This window comes from Micromesistius poutassou, assembly GCF_964030765.1.
Source record: "Micromesistius poutassou genome assembly, chromosome: 4".
NCBI classification, from domain to species: Eukaryota; Metazoa; Chordata; class Actinopteri; order Gadiformes; family Gadidae; genus Micromesistius; species Micromesistius poutassou.
The window spans coordinates 17,421,059-17,446,058 of NC_140274.1; the positions used below are offsets into that span (position 1 = coordinate 17,421,059).

Sequence of the window (25,000 nt, forward strand, 5' to 3'; positions counted from 1 at the left end):
CCGGAAGCCAAGGCGTCCACCTCCACCACAATATGAAACAGTCACAGTGTCCGTCCAAACGTCAACCACTGACTGTTTCACATTCTAAAAGCATGCATGCAAATCCCCAGGAGATCTGCAAACAATCAACTTGCAAACAATGGTATTTGGCATTTGCAAACCTCAATGGGTTTCAAACCTCAATGTCTTTGGTTGAAACCTCAACGTCCGTGGTTCAAACCTCAACGAACCAATCAAAGGTTCCAGGTGTCTAGATAGTGAATAGTCTTGAAACGTAGGCCGGTGTGTGCTCCTACCTCTGGTCATGTGACAGGTCCAGGGCTCGTATACCGGCGTCGCAGCCTGGGTAGACGTAGTGGCGTTTCAGATCACATGCCCTCCACACCTCCACCACCCCACGGTCCCCCCCCGTCACCAGGTTCTGACCGTCGCTGCTCAGCAGGATGGCCTGCAACGCAAACACACAGCAACACACAGGCCTTGTTACAAACACCCACGATACTACACACACTAACACATGACTTAGGGGTTGTTTTGAGTTGATGCGGGTCTAGGCTCAGTCTGGCCTTCTCCTCCCTTACTCTCCTAAAAACACCCCTCTTACACACTTGGATATTGTATGTTGTGTGTCCTGGCACTTAATGTACGCACTTATTGTATCTTGTACGTCCTGGCTCTTAGTGTATGGCCTTATTGTATCTTGTACGTCCTGGCACTTAATGTACGCACTTATTGTATCTTGTACGTCCTGGCTCTTAGTGTATGGCCTTATTGTATCTTGTACGTCCTGGCTCTTAGTGTATGGCCTTATTGTATCTTGTACGTCCTGGCTCTTAGTGTATGGCCTTATTGTATCTTGTACGTCCTGGCTCTTAGTGTATGGCCTTATTGTATCTTGTACGTCCTGGCACTTAATGTACGCACTTATTGTATCTTGTATGTCCTGGCTCTTAGTGTATGGCCTTATTGCATCTTGAACGTCCTGGCACTTAATGTACGCACTTGTATGTTGTACGTATTGGCACTTAAAAATAGCACTTAGCATTGTGTAGCGTCTTATCCTAGCTATCTTTGTTGTAATGGGTTAACCTAGTAATTGTAAGTGCTTGGCACTTGCTTCTATGAACATTTTTATTGTATCGACAGCGATATATTGTTGTTTCTCTTTCTTCAGACAAATGTACTTATTGTAAGTCGCAAGTGGTGTAAGTGGTGACTGAGGGGTTAGGGTTACCTGTAAGTGTTTCAGGTTGGCGTTAGTGGTAAATATTAAGGGTTAAGCGTTAAAGCTTAGGGTTTAGTGTTCCGGTTGGTGTAAGCTTCTAGGGACTAGTTTTACTCAGGTGGAGTGAGGATTTAGGGATAGAGGTTAAAGCTTAGGGAGAAGAGTTAACCCAAGGCACACAGCACAATATGAACCAAAACCAAAAGTTCATATTTTGTTACCAATAAAGCAATATAATCATATTACTTGAAGGGAACAAAGTACACAAAGTGTGAATGCTGCAGGGCGGTATTTTCCCATAGTCTTTTTAGGAATCAAGTCGAATTCAGATGCGTAAATTAAGAACGTATTTCTCAGGGCCGTTGAGATGTGGGATAGGGGGTTAGTGTTTGGGGTTAGTCTTGGCCCATCCTTGTCTCACCCTGGTGGAGTCGGCGAGCTCCATGCTGGCCAGTAGTTTTCCGTTAATGCTGAAGGTACAGAAGTGCCCGGCCCCCGGGCCCCCCTGGTAGCAGATGATGCAGTGACCTTCGCTGGACACGGTGATGAGGCGTGGGGCCCCGCAGCTGTCTGGCCCCTCAAGAGCCCGCAGAAGGTCCCCTGTGATGGTGTGCACTAAGCAAGGTCCCTCTAAAGAACCATGTACAAACACACACACACACACACACACACACAACCATACAAACACACACATAAATACATTAATTGAGTACCACTGGTGACCAACAGAAAACGACACAGTTTGGATTCTGCATTCTGGCATTAATTAAGTATACAGATTCTGAAAGCTAAGATGTTTGGAATAAACTTCCAGAACTACCAGCTCAAAATCAGCAACAGGGCTACATCAATTGTGTAAACCTTATTTGCTGAGTGATTGGTTAAGGTAGACACAAACCTCTCTGAAAGCGGCTCAGACGGAAGAAATTTAAGACCAAAATATGAAGTGAAAAGAAAAGAAAATAGAATTTGAGAATAATTAACAGGCTAGAGCAGAGCAGCTAGCCCGTACCTTTAGCTCCACTGATGACCAGACCCAGCTCGGCACACACCGCCACGCACACCAGCTCGTGGTCGTGTCCCGTCAGCACTGCGCGAGGAGCAGGGAAGTCACCTGGAGGACGAGAACAGACATCTGAGCGATACGTTCCAACAGGGCTCAAGTTTCACAGAAGATACGAGCTATGCTGTTCCAACTCCCTGGCCAACAAGGTAGAAGGTAGAACATCCATTTCTAAAAAAAAAAAGTAAAAGTCATTATTTCTACTTCAATCAGATTACTTCTACTACTACTACCTCCACTGCTGGTAACCACCACTTATGTTGATGCTGTAATTGACGTTTAAAAATAAAACAAGATAGGAAATAAGAGCAATAAGGGATTATTTATTGTTCCTTCCTAGAGTTTGAGTTTGGTCTGGGTTTGACCCCTCAAGTCGATTAGTGCATAAAATGCCAAATGACAACATATTTCACCAAAAATAAATAAAAGACAGATCTTCTGCGATAAGATATATTTTTTAATAATTAAAAGTCCTGGAAATGCACACATTCTGGGAATGACAAACATCTGGCAGCCGCAAGGTCTCCCACTTACATTGTCATGTAAATTATGGGATGTCCAGCAATGCTAGCAAAGCCCCCGGATCCCATCCCACATGTCACATGATTGATGATGGATGGGGGGGGGGGGGGGGGGGGTGTAAGTGTGTGTGTGTGTTTGAGGGCACCTGGAGTCTTTATAATGAGGAACAGGAGACCTCAGATCCAGACCTACTGTTTGGATCAGATGGACAGTGGAAAGGAGTTAAAGAAATACAAATAAATATTTATTTTAAGATTTGTCATTTTTTGTATTTGTATCATTTTATGAACTCATTTTGGCAGTCCATTTACTTTGGCAGATGTGGAAAAAAAATAAAGGACAATTGAATGAAATAAAAATATTATAAAGTAAAGTTTAATCAAGAAAAAACGATATATTATAATTCCGTTCTTTTTATTCATTAATGTTTAAAGTACCTTTTCTTTGGCAGGGATGCTGGTTAAAATGAAGATGATCTGTTCATATGACTCCTTTTCCACTACTTCACAGCTTTAACCTTCACACCACCACACCCTGTGTGTATGCTGGCGTGATGTATGACATCATGAAGACATGCGGTGAGCCATCAAGTCGAGGACGAGACGTCGCCACATCCCCGCAGGCCGCCGTGTCCCGCGGACGCCACCACCGACTCCATCAACACAGGAACACACACCGTCGCCGTCGTCATAGATACGGCCGTGGCGAAAAAACACTTCCTGATGGATGGATGACGCGGATCCCGATGTCAGAACCTCTCCTCCCCTCCCCTGTCCTCCCTTGTCCTCCCTCCCCTCCCCCCTGGTCCCGTCATGTCTCTCTGCGGTCGGCGAGGGGTGGTTGAGGGTGAGGTTGGGGTTGGTGAGGGTGGAGGGGGTGTGATGGAGGTAGTGTGTGTGTGTGTGAGTGTGTGTGTGTGTGGTGGATGGGGGTACTCAGGGATGTTTTGATTGAGGGCCCAGTGAGACTGGACCTGAGCCATGCTGTCAGTCAGTGTGTGTGCGTGTGTGTGTGTGTGTGTGTTTGCGTGTGTGCGTGCGTGTGCAGCTGAGTAGGACATGTGTCAGCAGCGCTCCCTGGGGATAACAGGACCGGGTGCACATCACCTACCAGACAAAGGATTCAATCACAACCTGTCCTGCAACACACCACCTTCCTCCCCCCTACCGCTCCCTCTTTCCCCCCCCCGCTCTCCTCTGGCCCCCGGGGGATCTGAGAGAGAGGGGGGACCAGGGGCCCCCCATTACCCCTGGCACGATTGAGCAGGAAGTTGTTTTAATTATGACACGCTTAACACACACACACACACACGCTTTAACACCCACACACGCTTTAACACCCACACACACACACACACACACACACGCACACACACCACCCCACACCAGTCAAACCTTGCATCGTCTAGCAGCCATGTTTAGGAGGTTGGTTTGTGTGTGTGTGTGTGTGTGTGTGTCCCTGTGGAAGTTTGTGCATTATTCAGCGTGTGCACGGTTGCCTGTACACGGTTGACTGCACTACAGTATTCAGTGTAGCTGTTTACCACCGAATTTATAATAAAAAATATTTTATAAATATAAAATAACTATCTACATAAAATATACATATGTAATGAACAGATATATTATTACTAATATTATTATTATTATTTCTAATATTCTCTATTTGGGTTTTTTGCAGCCACAATATATACAATACACAAAATCGTTCCAAACATGAAGCAGAGTGAGTAGCTTCTACCAGGTGAAGCAATTCCACCATCCATTACATCAATGTACAATCAAATACGATCATGTACAGAGAAGATATGTTCTCTATGCGAGGACTGAAGCCATTGAAAACACGTTTTGCTGCAGTTTAATGGGATGTATTAGTGGCATGAATGCCAAGGGAATCGTCTTCTCTCTGCTCAAAAAACACCAGAGCCATTGTTCCCCTTCCACTAATTAGAAGCACCCAAGCGTTCATCTTAATGAAGAGTCTGGAGGAAGTTCATTAGAGAAAACCGCTCACGCCTGGACCTGACCAGCTCCCTGGAAACACACGCTACAAACAACACAACACAACACAACACAAAGACACAACACAACACCACTCACGCCCTCGACCTGACCTGCTCCCTGGAAATACACGCTACACACGACAAAACACACAGTTTACAAAAACCCTCGAAACGCAATCATACCTTATCTGATGAATTTGAAGGCTTTGTTTTTGTGTGCGTGCGTATGCGTGTGTGCATTTGCATTCTTGTATACGTGTGCATAGGATTATGCGTACAGGCCCACACATGTGTTCAACCCATTGCGGCTGCACTTTGTGCCAATTGGTATTTGTTGTATAGTTATAGCTATAGTTATAGCTAAAGCTAAAACTAAAGTAACCTTTAATAACCTTTAAAGGTTATTTAACTTTTATTTATCCAGGTTCAACTCATTGACATTTTTGCAAGGGTGACCTGGCCAATAGGGCAGATCAGCTAGTGATGAAATACTCACAACAAGCAACAGCGCATACAACATTTGGAGATAAAAATAGAAATCGGGTGCATAGATAGCAGCTGGTATCTTCCAACTTAATTTTAAATATCCCAACATATGGGATATTTTATAACAAAGTTTCGGTGTTTGGCATTTAACATAGTTTTAGGCAAAAGTTATGTGCCTCTATGGAGTTTCCATAATCTGGCGAGACCAGTGGATCAGGAAACCCTTATTTGGGCAGACCAATGATGTGGTTCTTGGGTGGTCAGTGAGGACTTGGGGGTCTTACTGTTGTTGGCATTGTCTCCGATGGCGTGGTGGCGTCCGCTCCAGTACCACAGCAGCAGGGTGGCGTCCCGGGACCCCGACACCACGTAGCAGTCCCCCCCGATGTAGGACTCTGAGCGGGACAGACACGTCACCACGTCCCAGTGGCCGAACACGATCTGGCTCTGACTGCCTGGAACACACACACACACAGACCCAGAGAGGAACACAAACACACACACACACACACAGACCCAGAGAGGAACACAAACACACACACACACACACACACACTCACACACACACACACACACAGACCCAGAGAGGAACACAAACACACACACACACACACAGACCCAGAGAGGAACACAAACACACACACACACACACACAGACCCAGAGAGGAACACAAACACACACACACACACACAGACCCAGAGAGGAACACAAACACACACACACACACACACAGACCCAGAGAGGAACACAAACACACACACACACACACAGACCCAGAGAGGAACACAAACACACACACACACAGACCCAGAGAGGAACACAAACACACACACACACACACAGACCCAGAGAGGAACACAAACACACACACACACACACAGACCCAGAGAGGAACACAAACACACACACACACACACAGACCCAGAGAGGAACACAAACACACACACACACACACACAGACCCAGAGAGGAACACAAACACACACACACACACACACAGACCCAGAGAGGAACACAAACACACACACACACACACAGACCCAGAGAGGAACACAAACACACACACACACACACAGACCCAGAGAGGAACACAAACACACACACACACACACAGACCCAGAGAGGAACACAAACACACACACACACACACAGACCCAGAGAGGAACACAAACACACACACACACACACAGACCCAGAGAGGAACACAAACACACACACACACACACAGACCCAGAGAGGAACACAAACACACACACACACACACAGACCCAGAGAGGAACACAAACACACACACACACACACAGACCCAGAGAGGAACACAAACACACACACACACACACAGACCCAGAGAGGAACACAAACACACACACACACACACACAGACCCAGAGAGGAACACAAACACACACACACACACACACACACACACACACAGACCCAGAAAGGAACACAAACACACACACAGACCCAGAGAGGAACACAAACACACACACACACCCACACACACACACACACACACACACACACACACACAGACCCAGAGAGGAACACAAACACACACACACACACACAGACCCAGAGAGGAACACAAACACACACACACACACACAGACCCAGAGAGGAACACAAACACACACACACACACACACAGACCCAGAGAGGAACACAAACACACACACACACACACAGACCCAGAGAGGAACACAAACACACACACACACACACACACACACACAGACCCAGAGAGGAACACAAACACACACACACACACACAGACCCAGAGAGGAACACAAACACACACACACACACACACACAGACCCAGAGAGGAACACAAACACACACACACACACACAGACCCAGAGAGGAACACAAACACACACACACACACACAGACCCAGAGAGGAACACAAACACACACACACACACACAGACCCAGAGAGGAACACAAACACACACACACACACACACACACAGACCCAGAGAGGAACACAAACACACACACACACACACAGACCCAGAGAGGAACACAAACACACACACACACACACACACACACACACACACACACACACACACACAGACCCAGAGAGGAACACAAACACACACACACACACACACACACACACACACACACACACACACACAGACCCAGAGAGGAACACAAACACACACACACACACACACACACACACACACACACACACACACAGACCCAGAGAGGAACACAAACACACACACACACACACACACACACACACAGACCCAGAGAGGAACACAAACACACACACACACACACAGACCCAGAGAGGAACACAAACACACACACACACACACACAGACCCAGAGAGGAACACAAACACACACACACACACACAGACCCAGAGAGGAACACAAACACACACACACACACACACACACACACAGACCCAGAGAGGAACACAAACACACACACACACACACAGACCCAGAGAGGAACACAAACACACACACACACACACACACAGACCCAGAGAGGAACACAAACACACACACACACACACAGACCCAGAGAGGAACACAAACACACACACACACACACAGACCCAGAGAGGAACACAAACACACACACACACACACAGACCCAGAGAGGAACACAAACACACACACACACACACAGACCCAGAGAGGAACACAAACACACACACACACACACACACACAGACCCAGAGAGGAACACAAACACACACACACACACACAGACCCAGAGAGGAACACAAACACACACACACACACACACAGACCCAGAGAGGAACACAAACACACACACACACACACACAGACCCAGAGAGGAACACAAACACACACACACACACACAGACCCAGAGAGGAACACAAACACACACACACACACACAGACCCAGAGAGGAACACAAACACACACACACACACACACACACACACACAGACCCAGAAAGGAACACAAACACACACACAGACCCAGAGAGGAACACAAACACACACACACACCCACACACACACACACACACACACACACACACCCAGAGAGGAACACAAACACACACACACACACAGACCCAGAGAGGAACACAAACACACACACACACACACACACACACACACAGACCCAGAGAGGAACACAAACACACACACACACACAGACCCAGAGAGGAACACAAACACACACACACACACACACACACACACAGACCCAGAAAGGAACACAAACACACACACAGACCCAGAGAGGAACACAAACACACACACACACACACACACACACACACACACACACACACACACACACACACACACACACACCCAGAGAGGAACACAAACACACACACACACACAGACCCAGAGAGGAACACAAACACACACACACACCCACACACACACACACACACACACACACACACACACCCAGAGAGGAACACAAACACACACACACACACAGACCCAGAGAGGAACACAAACACACACACACACACAGGAAGAGACGCACCCACACACAGACACACACACACACACACACACACACAGAAGGTAACAAACACACACACACACACACACACACAGGAATACAAACAAATGTATCAGAATACTGTATCAAAATATTTTGTGATATATTTATACAAATACATATATTTTCCTATTACGTATTTAAGTATTTATGCAATTCTGAGGTTCAGATACAATTTTGATTTCAAATTCTATTGGACATTGTGCCACAGTACACTTCACTTAGAGCTCTGGACAATAAGATGTTTCACTTTACATAAAATGTGCTGATACGTTCAGGTATATAACTTTGTTTGGATGGAACAAAAACGATATGAGCTTGTGTCTAAGGTGCGTAAAGAATGAAAGAAAGCCAGACGGAGGAGATGATCCTCCAATCATCATCTCCTCTCCTGTTTCAATAAACCTCATTTAATAAAAACTATAATGTCGCATGATATTCAAAGAAATTGATGAAATTGATGCATCAAATGCTACCTTTAATCAACACTGGAATTGAAATGATAGATGAATAAACCAACACAGCCAGTCCCGTTATTGGCAAACGCACACACACATTGGAAACACACACTATCGTGATGTGTGGTGATGCTTACCACCTTGAGAGACCATCTGGTAGGCAATTCAATTAAATTTCTGATATTAAATCATTTTTCAATTCAATAAATTTTACCTAATGAAGCCATTTTTACATTAAGCCCTAACCCTCATCAAATCAAAAAGGGTGCTAAGTTAAGTTAAACCAATTTTTCTTTTTCTTAACTTGAACGAGAGGTTACCTTACCTCACTAACTTTGTGTGAAATTATACTTTACAGTGTGTAGTGTTACTGTACAGTGTGTAATATTACTGTACAGTGTGTAGTGTTACTGTACAGTGTGTAATATTACTGTACAGTGTGTAAAGTCAGTGTACAGTGTGTAATATTACTGTACAGTGAGTAAAGTCAGTGTACAGTGTGTAATATTACTGTACAGTGTGTAATGTTACTGTACAGTGTGTAATATTACTGTACAGTGGTTAATGTTAGTGTGCGAATTGTAAGGTGTGAGGTGAATATTGTTGTATTTTGTGTACCTGTTTCGGAGGAGTACACCCGGAAGCTGTTGTCCCAGAAGCCGCAGGCAAGGATGTAGTGGTTGTCGGCGGTTACCAGGAAACACAGGCTGTTGATGGTGATGCTCTGGTCCACAAGGTCTGAGATCTGACGCCCACCGCTACCACTGTTACTAGCTGAGGAAATATATATACATAAATACTGTAATACTTCTATTGCTACTGCTTCTACCACTGTTACTAGCTGAGGAAATATATATACATAGGACTCTAATAATACTACTACTGCTGCTACTACTGGTGCAACCATTGTTACTAGCTGAGGGAATATAAACATAGGACTCTAAGTCCGCTACTGCTCCTACCACTGTTACTAGCTAAGGAAATATTAAAATGTATACTTACTATACTATACTACTGTTAATGCTGATACCATGTTACTCACTGAAGAACAGTTAATACTTCAAAGGCTAATACTACTTAAGGTACTACAATACATAGTATATAAGGGGTTATATAGTATGTATATGTTACTAATACTACTAATAATAATACCTGTGTATTAACGTGTACGTGTATTATTATATGTGTGTACTGACCTATAAGAGCGTCCATCTCGATGGGGAGGTGGTGGGCCTGCTCCAGAGAATAACCTGGTGCTCCTCTCACACCTGTGGAACCCAAGAGATACCATCATATACTGTACACACACACACACACACACACACACACACACACACACACACACACACACACACACACACACACACACACACACACACACACACACACACACACACACACAGAGGCGCAGGCAAGGCAGGCAACTTCTTGGGGCCCCGGGTCGCCAGGGGGCCCCAAGAAGTATCATCCAAACGGTCCAAAATTGACAAACGGTTCAAGACTTTGCTTTAGTCGAGCCAATCACTACATTTATGTGCTAAAAAGTTGCAGCACTGTTTCACCTGAACACATCTGCAGTGGAAGATGAGATTTTGACAGCATAAGCTGATATTGAGCTCTTAAGTCCAGGGCTCATGGACAATTTAGGAACTTACTCACAAAGGAAAAGTATCCAACCATGAGGAAATGTGCTACCTCCTTGACTGCATTATTTGGCTCTACTTAGTTATGCCAGTCAGCCTTTTCCCACATGATAATTAGTAAGTCCAAATACCGTTCCACCATCACTGATGGGCATTTGAAAGCCTGCTTGATAATAGCTTCCAGCAGCTAATCTCCGGACTATGCAACCCTGGCTGACTCCATTCAGTGCAAGTCATCAGAGTATGTACTCAGTATATATAAATAAATATATGTTTAGCATTATTTAATGTAGGTAGATCATTTTGACCTGGTCATTTTGAAAGTAATGACCAGGTTCGCTTTACTGCACCGTTGTGACGAAAAGAGACCTGAGTCTCAATCTACCGGTCGATCTTCGTTCCTATCCTCACCTATGGTCATGAGGGATGGGTAATGACCGAAAGGACGAGATCACGGACACAAGCGGCCGAGATGAGTTTTCTCAGGAGGGTGGCTGGCTTCTCCCTTAGGGATAGGGTGAGAAGCTCAGCCATCCGGGAGGAACTCGGATTAGAGCCGCTGCTCCTCTGCTTAGAGAGGAGCAGCGGCGGTGGTTCGGGCATCTGGTAAGGATGCCCACTGGACGCCTCCCTTGGGAGGTGTTCCAGGCACGACCAGTGGGGAGGAGACCCCGGGGAAGACCCAGGACGAGGTGGAGAGATTATATCTCAACACTGGCCTGGGAACGCCTCGGGATCCCCCCGTCAGAGCTGGTCAATGTGGCCCGGGAAAGGGAAGTCTGGGGCCCCCTGCTTGAGCTGCTGCCCCCGCGCCCCGACCCTGGATAAGCGGATGAGGATGAGGATGAGGAGGATTTTGAAAGTAGCTCAAAGGCCGAAAAAGTGTGGCCGACCCTGAGCTAGGGCAAGCATTTGCCCTAGCAAAGGCCAGAAAACAGCATTTGTAGTTTGTTTGCTGTTATATTAATGTTCAGAATATCATATGTAGCACCTTTAAGGGTTTTGAGCACTGGAATTGTAAAGTGGGTTTAATTACCTAAGAAAACTATTCAAAAGTACTCAATTGCCGTAACTAACTTGAGATCATTAATACCAAGTCACTTCACACCTCAGTTATGTGTGCATTTTAGACTATGTTTATCAAATTTTTTTTAGTTGTATCATTCATTTTGTATTAATATAGTGCTAACAAATGAATGCAAAATGAGTGCAATATTCAATGTATTTTGATTTGAGTACATAGCATTTGCACTAGCCATGGCATGTAAAACAGCATTTGCAAAATGCTTTATTTATTAATATAACATAATGCTGATGAATGTTGGTTGGGGGGGCCCCCTAGGAATTTTTGCCTAGGGCCCCAACAGACTCTCAAATCGCCACTGCACACACACACACACACACACACACACACACACACACACACACACACACACACACACAGATACAAGCACACACTGGCGTGGCCACACAATCTCCAATGTATATCATTGTACACAAAGGGGCCTAAGTCATGCATCACTGACTTCAGCATAATAATCTTAAATGATGTATGAATAAAATGAATAAAATGAATTATGCTCTTACAGATACTCGCCTCCATCCTCGTCAAAACCGATATGAAGCCAGAGAAAGTGAAACACCCTTTCACCTAGGTTTCATCTTGCCTGCCATCAGACTCTAGAATGTTAATAAAAAGTCTTGAGTTGTGAGACTAAACTGATCCTAGCGCATCGCAGTGGCCCTTGTGTTGGCCCCTAGCCAAGACTTGGGTTGGCCCTTAACCAAGCATAAGGGGCCCCCTGCTATGTGTTAGAGAACATATATATATGTGCAGCCTTACTTTTCACACCATTATCGTGAACACCTAGCCCACATATCGCCCCACCTCAGCAGCAGAGCTCAGAGGGAGCGCAGCTGCATTCATTAGCGTCCGAGAGAGAGAGAGAGAGAGAGAGAGAGAGAGAGAGAGAGAGAGAGAGAGAGAGAGAGAGAGAGAGAGAGACGGCTCTTTGGTCCCATGCCCGGTACGTTTCCACGGTGACAGATGGGGAAGTGTGAGGAGAATGTGGTGCAGCCACGGCCTAATTTCCCAGTAACCATTGGTCTGACCTTGTGACCCTGAGGTGAGCTGGTGCAGAGGGGAAAGGTGGGGTGGGGGGGAGGGGGGGGGGGGTATATTGTTCACACATGGCAGTGAGGCAACATGTGGAAGCACTCACAGCTAGCGTACCTGGGAGCCGCTAGCCCACACGCTACAGCTCTATTAGCGGCTGTAGACCACACCATGGAGTGGCTTTGAGTTTAGCTATGTCTCCAACAGCACACCCGCCGCTCTGGCAGGTAGCACATGTGATGTGTGAAACGCCATGATGTCACCGAGAGAACCGGGTCAAGTCAGTGTGCTGTGGGACATCGCATGTCGCCTAATTTGGGAGCGTGCAGTTGTGATTGTGTGTTGGTTTGGCCTGTTGTTAGCATTTTAATGCATCGGCATGTTATCGTTGAAGATTGTCAGCATGCCAACATTTATGCATTTAAGTGTGTTTGTGTCCGATTGCGTAATTCCAACGCCTCTTGTTGGCCTGTTTACGTGTAAACAGGTTAGCATGCGAGAGTCCTGCGGCGTGCATATCAGTGTGTGGGACGAGGATAGCGTGCTAGCTGTATTAGAGCGGCACACAAACTCACAGCTAGGGGCTCCCCAGCGGTGTGACACCAGCGGCTGGACATTTGAGTGCGTAAGCGTGTGTGAGTGTGTCAACATCATTCGTCTCGGGTTAGCATGTTAGCTCATGCACACGCGAGATCGCCGCAGTGCAAACGGCGGCGGACGGCTCACCGGCGGTGTTGTGCCAGCGGTTGACGGCGAAGACGCGGCTGCAGGTGACGGTGACCACGGCGGGCGTGGCCAGGTGCGGCAGCGTGTTGGCGGCCACATGGGTCACCGGAGAGTTGGACGGAAACTTGAGCACCATGATGACGTCCTGCTGGAGCTGGTCCTTAAACATCAACGGACTCTACCGGAGGAGGAGGAGGAGGAGGAGGAGGAGGAGGAGGAGGAGGAGGGGAGACGAGAAGAGGAGGGTGAGGCAGGAGAAGAGAGGGAGGGGGAGGAGAGGGTGGACAGGGAGTTGAGGAGAGGCGGAGGAGGAGGGGGATGAGGCCAGAGAAGAGAGGGAGAGGATGGGGAGGGGGAGGAGAGGGTGGACAGGGAGGTGAGGAGAAGAGGAGAAGAGGAGGAGGAGGAGGGGAGGATGAGAGGAGGAGAAGAGAGAGAGGTTAATGGAGAGAGGAGGATGAAGAGAGGATGGGGGAGAAGAGAGGAGAAAGACATGGATGAGGGGAGAGGAGGATGAAGAGTAGGAGGAGGGAGGATGGTGACAAAATACTGTACATTACATAATACATGTCATAATACATTATGACATGTATTATGTAATGTACAGTATTACAGTATGGAAAGCTGAGGAAATTTTGGATAGTGGTTCATTCAGTCTTCACTCAATGGACTGGAATGAAGACTTACAGAATCTGAAACATCTTTATCCCAGAAAAAGTTAGTCTCATATCCCAATATTGACATATTTTATGGGTGATTTGATCAATTATCCAGCTCTGAATGACCATGTTGGAGGAGGCGGTGGAGGAGACCCTGCTCACATCTAGAGTTTTACTGCACGCAAACGCTCACTAAACACATGCCTTTCATAGCTTCCCTCTGACAGTAGAGCAGCAGTTAGAGACATTAGACCCCAAGACATAGACCCAGAGAGAGAGAGAGCGAGAATGAGAGAGAGAGAGAGAGAGAGAGAGAGAGAGAGAGAGAGAGAGAACAAGCTCACAAGCTCGATCACGAGGGCTAAACTGGTCATTACATGGATTAGACCAGAGGAGGCCAACTGAGAGCTGACCAACAGGGGGCACTGTAGCCTCTACACCCCACTTAATAAATACTACTATAATAGAAGTACAACTAGTAGGCAGCATTATGTATCTGTCTCACTCTTTCTCTACCAATTTGCCTCTGTTTTTCTCTCTCCCTCTCTAATCTTCTGTCTCTCAATAATGTGTTCACACGGCCACCTACATGTGTGTTTGCATGTGTGTTTGCACACACACGCAAAAGCCAAAACATGACAGACCGCCTGCCCATACACACACACACACACACACGCACGCACACACACACACACACACACACACATGAAGACAAGCATACGCATACACACACACACACACACACACACACACACACACACACACACACAAAGACAAGCATACACACACACACACACACACACACACACACACACACACACACAGTCAGAGAACCTCTCAAACACACGCTCTAACAGAAAAGTTCACTCATCCACCCACACATACACACCCTAACACTCACAGACATAAACCAAAGGGGCACCAGCATTAGACAGTGTGTGCCCGTGTGTAGAGGGTGGAGGTTTGTTTCTTCCCAGAATGCCGAGCAGTCTCACCAGGTGCATGGCGGAGCTCCGAGGGGGGTGGGGCTCAATGAGGAGCTGGGAGGGAGTTTGTCCCCCGCATTGGATCTGGCATATCGCTGCCTGTAGGGAGAGAGGGGTAAATATAGACAGAGAGAAAGTGAAGAGAGAGAGAGAGAGAGACAGAGACAGAGACAGAGAGAGGGCAATATATTTATTTTTGTGCATGATGTCACATTTTTGTGCTTTGCGCTTTTTGTAATTTTGAAAGTACTATGTGAAAGAGAGACAGATGGTATAATGAAAGGCAGAGGAACTCAAAACAAAAACAGGAAGAGAAACACATGATGAAGAGGTGGAAATAAAGCAAGTACAGTAATGGAACAGTAGAGGCAAGAGAGAGAGAGAGAGACAGGGAGGAATAAAGAGATAGAAAGTGAGTAAGTGAAGAGGGGAAAGAGAGAAAGAGAGAAAAAGACGGAAGGAGAGAGAGAGAGAGAGGGAGGGGGGAGATTTCTGTCAGAATCAATATACGTCACAATGATGGGTCAATGCGCTACTTGACAGGAAAATCCTAACTCAGAGTGGGAGAGGGGGGGAAGACGGGAAAGAGAAGGGAGGAGCGGGAGGGGGAGGAGGAGGGAGTTAGCGGGCTGCGGAGTCATCTGAGTGTTAGTCTGGGGGAGACAGGCCCTTAATGTGCTTCAGTTAACCATTCCCATCTCCCAGAGCAGGGGATGAGAGTGGGGGGGGGGGGGGGGGGGGGGCAGGGGAGGGGGAGGGCCCTGTGGAACTCAGGGGCCTCTGAGCGCTGAGACACTAACCTGGGATGACGGGCAGCTAAGACCCCGGCAACCAGGGTCCGCACTCGCATGCTATAGTGTCTGACACAAAGGGGGCAAACGTGCACGCGTGCAGGGGAGTCACGCACACGCACACATGCATGCATGCATGCATGCATGCATGCATGCATGCATACGCGTACGCACCTGATCGATTATGCATGGACTCATGCAGGCACGGATACAGAGCGCATAGGTAGATGCACAACAAAGTGCTGTGTGTGTGTGTGTGTGTGTGTGTGTGTGTGTGTGTGTGTGTGTGTGTGTGTGTGTGTGTGTGTGTGTGTGTGTGTGTGTGTGTGTGTGTGTGTGTGTGTGGACAACGGTAGAGAAAGTGAGAAAGGCACAACAAAGTACAGTGTGTTAAAGACGGTTCAAGGCTGAGATGTCACAGTGGTTTTAAAATGACACAGAGGATGGGATTGGCTCAGAGGAAAGGGTGAGTTGGGACACATGAGGGATGACACAAGTCATAATATCCATTAATAATTTAATCATTTTAATATAAGCTCATAAGTTAACAGATTCAACTTTTACTCAAAATAATATTTATTTGGCAATCATTTTTCGGGACAATTACGAGACATCTTTCCCTGACTAGGAAAGAGGGACAGAGAGGGAGAGAGAAACCACAGAGAGAGAGGGGAGGGAGGAACGTGGTGAAGAGTGGGGCCGAGAGACAGAGCATGAGAGGCTTAAAGAGAGTGAGCGCGCGCGCGAGAGAGAGAGAGATAGAGAGAGAGAGAGACTAAGACAGAGAGGTTGAATGAGACAGAGAGACAGTGAAAGGTTGAGAGAAGGACAGAGAATGATAGAAAGAAAGATGAGTAGGAGGAGCTGCTGCTGAGCCTGGCTGGGAGTGTGGATGTGATGGACGGGGTTGAAGCCACTTCCACCAGCTGAGAGGAGCTTGTAGCTGTCTGTCAACGCCACCTTGCTCACAACAGTCAGCCCCTGAACAACCGGCTGTCCCTCTTCTGGCTGGCTGTCCCTCTGGCTGGCTGGCTGTTTGACTGACTGGCTGAGCATTTGTCTGACAGGCTATTTGGCTGGCTGATCGACCAGCTACGTGTCTGACTAGATGACTGTTGGTCTGACTAGCTGGCTGGCTGGCTGGCTGGCTGGCTGGCTGACTGGCTGGCCGGCTATCTGTATGTCTGACTAACTGCATGACTCACTGACTGGCCGGCTGGCTGGCTGACTGACTGTCTCTCTGTCTGGCTGCCTATCTGTATGTCTGACTAACTGCATGACTCACTGACTGGCCGGCTGGCTGGCTGACTGACTGTCTCTCTGTCTGGCTGCCTATCTGTATGTCTGACTAACTGCCTGACTCACTGACTGACTGGCTGGTTGTCTACCTATACAGCCAGCTGGCTGTAATGTTCCTCTGCCGGTACACCACTTAGTGTCACAGTTGCTGCCACGCGGGCACATGATCCCCAGAGTGGAGGTGGTGCTGAACCACGACAGACCACCTGCACACACACACACACACACACTAACACACACACTAACACACACACACTAATACATACACACACACACACACACACACACACAATCTCACACACACTAATACATACACACACACACACACACACACTAATACATACACACATACACACACACACACACACACACACACACACACACACACACTAATACATACACACACACACACACACACACACACACACACACACACACACACCCACACACTCCCACCACTCGCTGGCCACCTCCTGAAGTCAGGGGTGTGAGGGGGTTGTGTAGGGAGGTGGAGGAAGTCTGGCAGCCATTAGGGGTGACTCAGTCCGTCAGGTAATAAGTGACATCAGAGCTGTTCCAAGGTCGGCCCGGGGGTCACGGAGTTGGGCGCAGGGACATTTAACGCCACATCACACGGACTATAGCCGGGCCATGTGGAAACCATCACCGTGGAAACCCTGGTCAACAGGGTAGCTCTCACCATAGGGAACAATTGCGGTGGAGATCATTACCATGGTAGCCCTGACTGTGGATACCATCACTGTGCACGTTTCATCAACATTGACGCGATAACTTTCACCATAGCAATAATTGATGTGGAAGCAATAACCGCTGAAAACCATCGTCGTGGAAACCATCAACCCCAGTAACCTGGATCAACCTTCACCGTAGAAACCATATCCGTAGAAAAATAATCAGCTCTCCCAACTGGTCAGTCAACTGGTCAGAGGGACTCTGCGATGGACACTTAAAGAAGCATTACGAAAAACTGTTTCACATGAAGAGAGAGTTTGGGAAGGGTGCGTGCGTGTGTGGGTGTGTGTGTGTGTGTGTGTGTGCGTGTGCGTGTATATATACGTGTCAGTATGCATGTGGGGGCCGTGGTGAGCGGGGGGATGGTAGTGAGGTTGTAGTGGTGAGGCTGTGTTAGTAAGGGTGGAGTGGGTGAAGGTTAACCCCAGTGCGTGTTTCATCTGACCAGCAGCTGAGCAGCCACCTGCTGAGCTAATGCGCTGTCAGATCACAGAGAGACGGTATCTCCCCCTTCCATCTCCCCTTCACGTCTCCCCGGAAATCGCTCCCCCTCACATCTCTCCCGCTTCCATCTCCCCCTCACATGTTCCCCTCACATCTCTCCCCCTCACATCTCCGTCCTCACATCTCCCACTTCACAGCTCCCCCCCCCCCAAATCTGTCACCCTCACATCTGCCCTCACATCTCCATCCTCTCATCTCCCTGCTCACAGTTAGCGCTCCCTGCACTGCCAAATGCAGATTCTGCCCCTCACCTGATAAGGAGCACTTAGGGGCTTGAGGCATTTCCTCCCTACCTCCTTCACCCCTTCCCTACGCCACCAACACACCTCACCTCCAACACTTCCACCACCTCAGCAATAACTAGTTTAGGGTTAACATCCATCATAAAACAACGTGTGTGAAAGTGTATGTGTGCGCGCCACTGTGTGTGTGTGTGTACATGTGTGTTTGTGTGTACACGTGTGTTTGTGTGTGTGTGTGTGTGTGTGTGTGCTGACCTCTTGACTTCAACAGAAGGCTTTTCAGAGGTGAGTGGGTGCAGCGACTTGCTGCTGCCAAACAGGTAAGGTGACATTCTGGTCACACACACAGTAGTTTGCGCACACGCACACACACAGAATCATACACTGTAACACATACGATATCGTCCGTCATACACCAACAAATACAAATACACACACACACACACACACACACAATAAAATAACACACACACACACACACACACACACACACACACACAGGCACATCCCCAAACACCTCGCCCCTGTGTGCGCTCATGCAAGCCAGACAGTAAACAATGATGTCAGACAGGATGCAGACATGGCCCTCGCCGCCCCCCCCCCCCCGCCGGCCTGACTAGTGTTGGTGGGGTCGAGGGCAGGCGGTCCTGAACCCGACCCCACCCCGACCGGAGGTCTGGGGTCTGGAGGTGGGAGCGAAATACAGATCCATGGCTTACACCCTCCGTCAGGAGCAGCGCCCGCGGCCGCAGCATATAGGCGCCTGAGCTGCGTGTCGCTGAGCACACGGAATGTGACCCAAGAATAACCATTAAACACAGGAACGCACGTGCACATGGTCATCACACACACACACACACATTCATGCACACAGATGAACACACATACACACATGAAAAACACGCATATACAGATAGATACACACGTGCACACACACACACACACATTCACACACGCAAATAAACGCTTATTTTGAAATCGTTCCATCAAGTTTGAAATTCGGTCTAAATTCCTCTACAGTCTGTCTGGGTTAATCATGTTGTAAGCGTGTTGTGGGGATGACCACTGTTGTTGAGACCATTCTCGACATGCCAATAGTCATTTGTCAGAGATGAGCTTTTCTGGATTGCTTTTTAATCCTCTCCCTTTCTCGCCCAGGGCGGCTGCTCTGATTGACGGTTCTGAGGCGGACATCTGAACTACTGTTTGTGTGCAAAGATCAGGACGTCTCCACCAATGAGATGTCTCTAAGTTGACTGTCACCGTCGACACAGAGAAGGAAGCTACCGAAGATGGTGTGCATTGAATATGAAAGGACTCGCATAAAGGAAAGGTCGGCAGGTTTAAACGTATACCAAGCAAAGCAGCCGTTGAATCAAGGAAGCAATTAGAGCAGTTGTTGTTGGATTCAGAGCTTCAAGCTTTCATTGGCTTGGGAAGAATCGTGGTATGCACTAGCAAAGAACACCTTCTAGACCTATCTACACGATGCCTTCTGGAAGTATACACGCAACAGTGCAAATGGACAGATAAGTGTATATGGGAAATCTTCTGGAAGTATCAACAGAATAGCTCCTAGTATCTATGGCAAACTTTGCATTGAACCTTAACAGAACATCCAACACCTGGAAGCCTGCCTGGTATCTACAGAGCACCTTCCATAAGTATAAGTATGTACAGAGCGACTTCTACAAACCTACGGAACACCTTCTAGAAATATCTATTGAGGAGGCATCCCTAGCGGCCTGTTTTTTTTGTTTTGAATTTTCCCAACAAGCTAACAACTAGAAGGTATTTTGATTGCGTAGTATTGATTTCCCCAGAGGTTTGGGCATGGAAAGCATAAATTCCAGGCAATTCTGTTATGATTTGCCTGTGAGGAAGTTTGCCTATTTACTTGACTGAAGATGATGCTGAACCATTCCCTCAGTATTCATAGATATGGAAGTCAATCATCCTCTGTGTCTCAGGCTAATATATAGAGATAAGATTGCCTCCAGCCATGCAGCAAGGGATCCTCCAAGCATAGTTTTTATAGTTTGCTCTTTTACATTATTTTAATATAAACTAATAAACAATATACTACATACAATAAATACCAATCCAATATTACACACCATATAAAAGCATCACTTTTAAATTCAATATAGGCTAATATAATATAATTATTATATAGTACTACAATACAAAATAATTAACCCTTATTCTTAGCATTATGACTGACACAATGTAACGTGCGTAACATGGGTAAAAGTTGCAACAAAATGTGTAAGGTGTCTGCACTACTATGGTTCAGGTATTAAAATGAACAAAACGCAACAAAAATAAATGAAACAGAATTGAACAGAGGAGAAGTGAAGTGAACTCTGAGCACTTGTGAAAGTCCCTTTGCTGCGACGGCTCATCTTAATTAGCTTCCTTCACACCCGGGTCCTATGAGCTCTCCTCATTAGCATTAGCATCATTTTTTCTACCAAAGAGAGAGGAAAAGAGCCGTTCCCACGTCAGGACGGTGACTCGCCGCCTCAATTAGAGGCTGTGGGTAGCAGCTCGCTAATATCTCTGTCAGCTCACGACGGGCAGGCTGGCAGCCAAACCAACTCCCTCTCCCTCCTTCAGAGTCCTCCAACAACACAATAGACAAATTAACTCTCCATTGTCTGAAATATTCTGTTAAATCTTGAAAAAGCCTCTCTCTCTTTCTCCCTCTCTCTCTTTCTCTAACCTTCTCTCCATCTCTCTCTCTAAGACTCTCTCTCCCTCGGACTCTCTCTCTCTCTCTCTCTCTCTCTCTCTCTCTCCATCTCTCTCCTTCCCTCCACATCGTTTGATAATTAGATCGTCCCAGTTCGAGTTGCAGGTGATTTGCATAGTGGTCACTTGATGGATCCAGGCGCCCCAGGAAGTGACAGTATATAAATGAGTTGTTTTGCCGGCAGCAGATGGTGGATATCACAGGGAGAGAGGAAGCTGACTCTCCAGAAGAGCCACAATGGAGGCCAGCTGCTCCTCCCCCCCTCCCCATCCCCAGCGAACGCAATTAAGCCGTTTGCATGTTGCTGCCGCGGCGGTACCGGCCAGCGCACCAGCTAATAGACATTCAATTAATTAGGTGGGAACAAGGGGATCCACTCCCACAGCTATTGATTAAGTGACCCCCCCACAGTGATTGATCAAAGATCACGAGGCCACTGTATTGATCTGTGAGAGAAAGGGAAGTGGCATCGGAAGGCAGGGACAACATTTCCCATTACCATTAATTACACTCTTTTTCGGCTCATCATTTTCCAGGTATTGTCCAGGTCATTTTCCTGTAGCGTCTCCGTGGTCGTCGAGGTTTACATCATCCACTATGAACTTTCGGTAGCAGCCGAGTCCATTTTTTAAGTATATCCCTTAATCACAGTAATAGTCTCAAAGAGCTTCACAGGCCACGCTAAACACAGGCCCCGCCCCAACCCTAGGCAGGAGGCCAGCCAGCCTCGCCCAGCCAGCCTCCATCTGATGGGCTAACCTAAGGCTAACCTACGGCCAAGCAATGGTCTAAAAGAATCATAGTTCCATCCAATCAGCAAACACCAGTGAGTGATGTTGTTGATGACATCAGAAAGAAATGTTTCTGCATGCCACAATTGTAGTGGTATAAGTGATAACTTAAATTAAAAAATTAAAATTAAAAATTAAAAATAAATATTTTGGTCGATTTTTCAGGAAACAGGATATTTAATTCATGTTGTAATTTCCTAGTTGTTTGCCACGCCTGGAAACCAACTTTTTTCAAGCCGCGTGGGAACCCTGACTTGGCCACCACATGATGTTTGACATGGACAGCTGTTTGAAGATCTAAATCTTCAGCCAGACACAGAGTTATTTAGCTCCTCAGGCCATCTCCAAACTATGGCCAATCACAGCCCACAAGTGCTATGCGTCAGCATGCAAGCCCCTCCCCACTTTCCCCACCAGGTCAGTTCACATGACATAATCTGTGATTGACAGTCGCGTGACACAAGACACTGTTGTGCTCCGCTAGCACATGCCTAGAGAGAGTGCAAGAGAGAGCAAGGAGAGAGAGGAAGTAGGCGAGAGGGCGGGGCTTGGTCTCCATAGTAACGTGTGTGCATGTGTGACAGTGTGTGTCTGTGTGCAGATATGTTAGTTTGTGTGTGTCTTTGTGTGCGCATGCTCATGTAAGTAAGTGTGTCCGTGTGTTACTGTGTACATGTGTATGCATGCGAGAGTGTGCATGCGAGCGTGTCTACATGCATCTGTATGTCGGTGTGTGTGTGTGTTTGTGCACGTGTATGTCTGCATGCATGCTTGTCGTCGTGAACTATCGTGTGTGCATATGTGTGTGTCTGTATTTCTACATGCATGTGAGTATGTCTGTGTGTGTGTGCGCCTGGCTCACCTCTCTGAGTGTGGGGTCGTTGATGGTATCCAGGGCGACGGAGCCCTGGTAGGAGAGGTGGTGGAAGAGGTTGAGGGCCCTGGCGGCCTCCGGGCCCCTCTGCTTGTAGCCAAACACCAGGTCCACCCACTGATGCAGCTGGCACGAAACAGAGTCACTCTCCAGGGCCTGACGACACAGAACCAGCCAATCAGGGGGCAGGAGAGGAGAGGCATCCCCCAGGGGTTAGGGGTTAAGCAATAATTAGTCATAACAAAAATATGTTTGTGTTTTTAAAGGTGCTCAAAGACATTTTACAGCAGACAAAATCACATTAAAACAATTCATTCCTGCTTCATAAATAAATGCGACTGAAGACACACAGGTAGGTAGGTGTTGGACAGTAAATATAGGGACACTTGACTCAAAGGCTTACTATCATTCATCTGGATTGATACTCAGATGGGTGGACATCTGTAATGTCAGAAGTGGATTTAGAAATGGCTTGTAATGACCAAAAACCTGCACACCTGATGCTAAACTAGGGGAAGGTTGAAGAGTTATGAAATACTATGGATGTTGTGTGACTTGTGAATAAGATTGGACAATACAGCAGCAGCCAGTATGAATCCCTCCTGTAGGCAGCGTTGCGTTCTTCAGTGCGCCCTGGACTAAGGTTAACCACCATTACCAACACAGCAGGCAGGATGGAGCTGGCAAGAGACTGAGCTGGACGGAGACCGAATTAAGGAATAACAGCTCGCAGGATTTGGAGCTGGCTAGCGAGCTGGAGATTGAGCTGGCCGGAGACAGAGCTCGTTGGCGCAGGGGCATAGCTTGCTAGCAGCAGCAAGAAACCGAGCTAGCTAGGAGACTAAGCTAGCCGGGGAGAGAGAAGGTCAACGAGCGGGTAAGTGAGATAGTGTCAGTGCTGGCCAAGGACATCGCTTGTCAGAGACAAAACTAGCTCAGTCATAGGCAGAGGTAGATAGACACGGAGATAACAAGAGACGGCGCTAGATAGAGACAGAGCTAGATGGAACGCCAGCTAGCTGAAGACTAAGAACGTAGCTAGCCAGCTCCAGCACTAGCCCCAGGGCATGTCACAGCAATAGAAAGTGGCACATGCAAAGATGGGAAGAGGGGGGGGGGGAGTGTGGGAGGGAGGGAGGGAGGTGTGGGAGGGAGGCAGAGAAGAGGGGGAGAGGAGTGTGACAGGAGGGGGGGGAGAGAGGGAGAAAGGCAGCCAGAGGAGGAAGCAAAGAGGAAGTGATTAGGGGTGAGAGAGAGAGAGAGAGAGAGAGAGAGAGAGAGAGAGAGAGAGAGAGAGAGAGAGAGAGAGAGAGAGAGAGAGAAAAGAGAGAGAGGAGAACAAAAGAAAGACAAACAGGCTGAAGGCTGTGGTATAACAATACTCCACCTTGTAAGAATAGGATACAAGATATTATACAAAATACTATAGAGAATACCTGAACTACTATACTAGTACTATAAAATAGCAAATACTTTCACTATCTCACTGTACTAAAATATTATTATTATCTACAATACTATAGCAATATTATGAATGTATAGTCAATACTATACATTCATACTATAATACTTTGAAATGCAGGAC

The 25,000-nt window shown here is 47.2% G+C and overlaps 1 protein-coding gene across 1 annotated transcript in view; it reads right to left on the reverse strand.

Moving 5' to 3' along the window:
• The window catches only part of nbeab (neurobeachin b), a gene marked incomplete at both ends in the record, with an annotated part of 188,805 nt that overhangs the window by 1,032 nt on the left and 162,773 nt on the right, over positions 1 to 25,000 (reverse strand). The window contains 9 exons of the mRNA XM_084466381.1: positions 297 to 448; positions 1,647 to 1,855; positions 2,238 to 2,339; positions 5,583 to 5,753; positions 9,895 to 10,046; positions 10,469 to 10,544; positions 13,762 to 13,939; positions 15,416 to 15,505; positions 23,404 to 23,571. Of these exons, the coding sequence (XP_084322507.1) occupies positions 297 to 448; positions 1,647 to 1,855; positions 2,238 to 2,339; positions 5,583 to 5,753; positions 9,895 to 10,046; positions 10,469 to 10,544; positions 13,762 to 13,939; positions 15,416 to 15,505; positions 23,404 to 23,571 (1,298 nt within the window). The remainder of the gene's footprint in view (positions 1 to 296; positions 449 to 1,646; positions 1,856 to 2,237; positions 2,340 to 5,582; positions 5,754 to 9,894; positions 10,047 to 10,468; positions 10,545 to 13,761; positions 13,940 to 15,415; positions 15,506 to 23,403; positions 23,572 to 25,000) is intronic.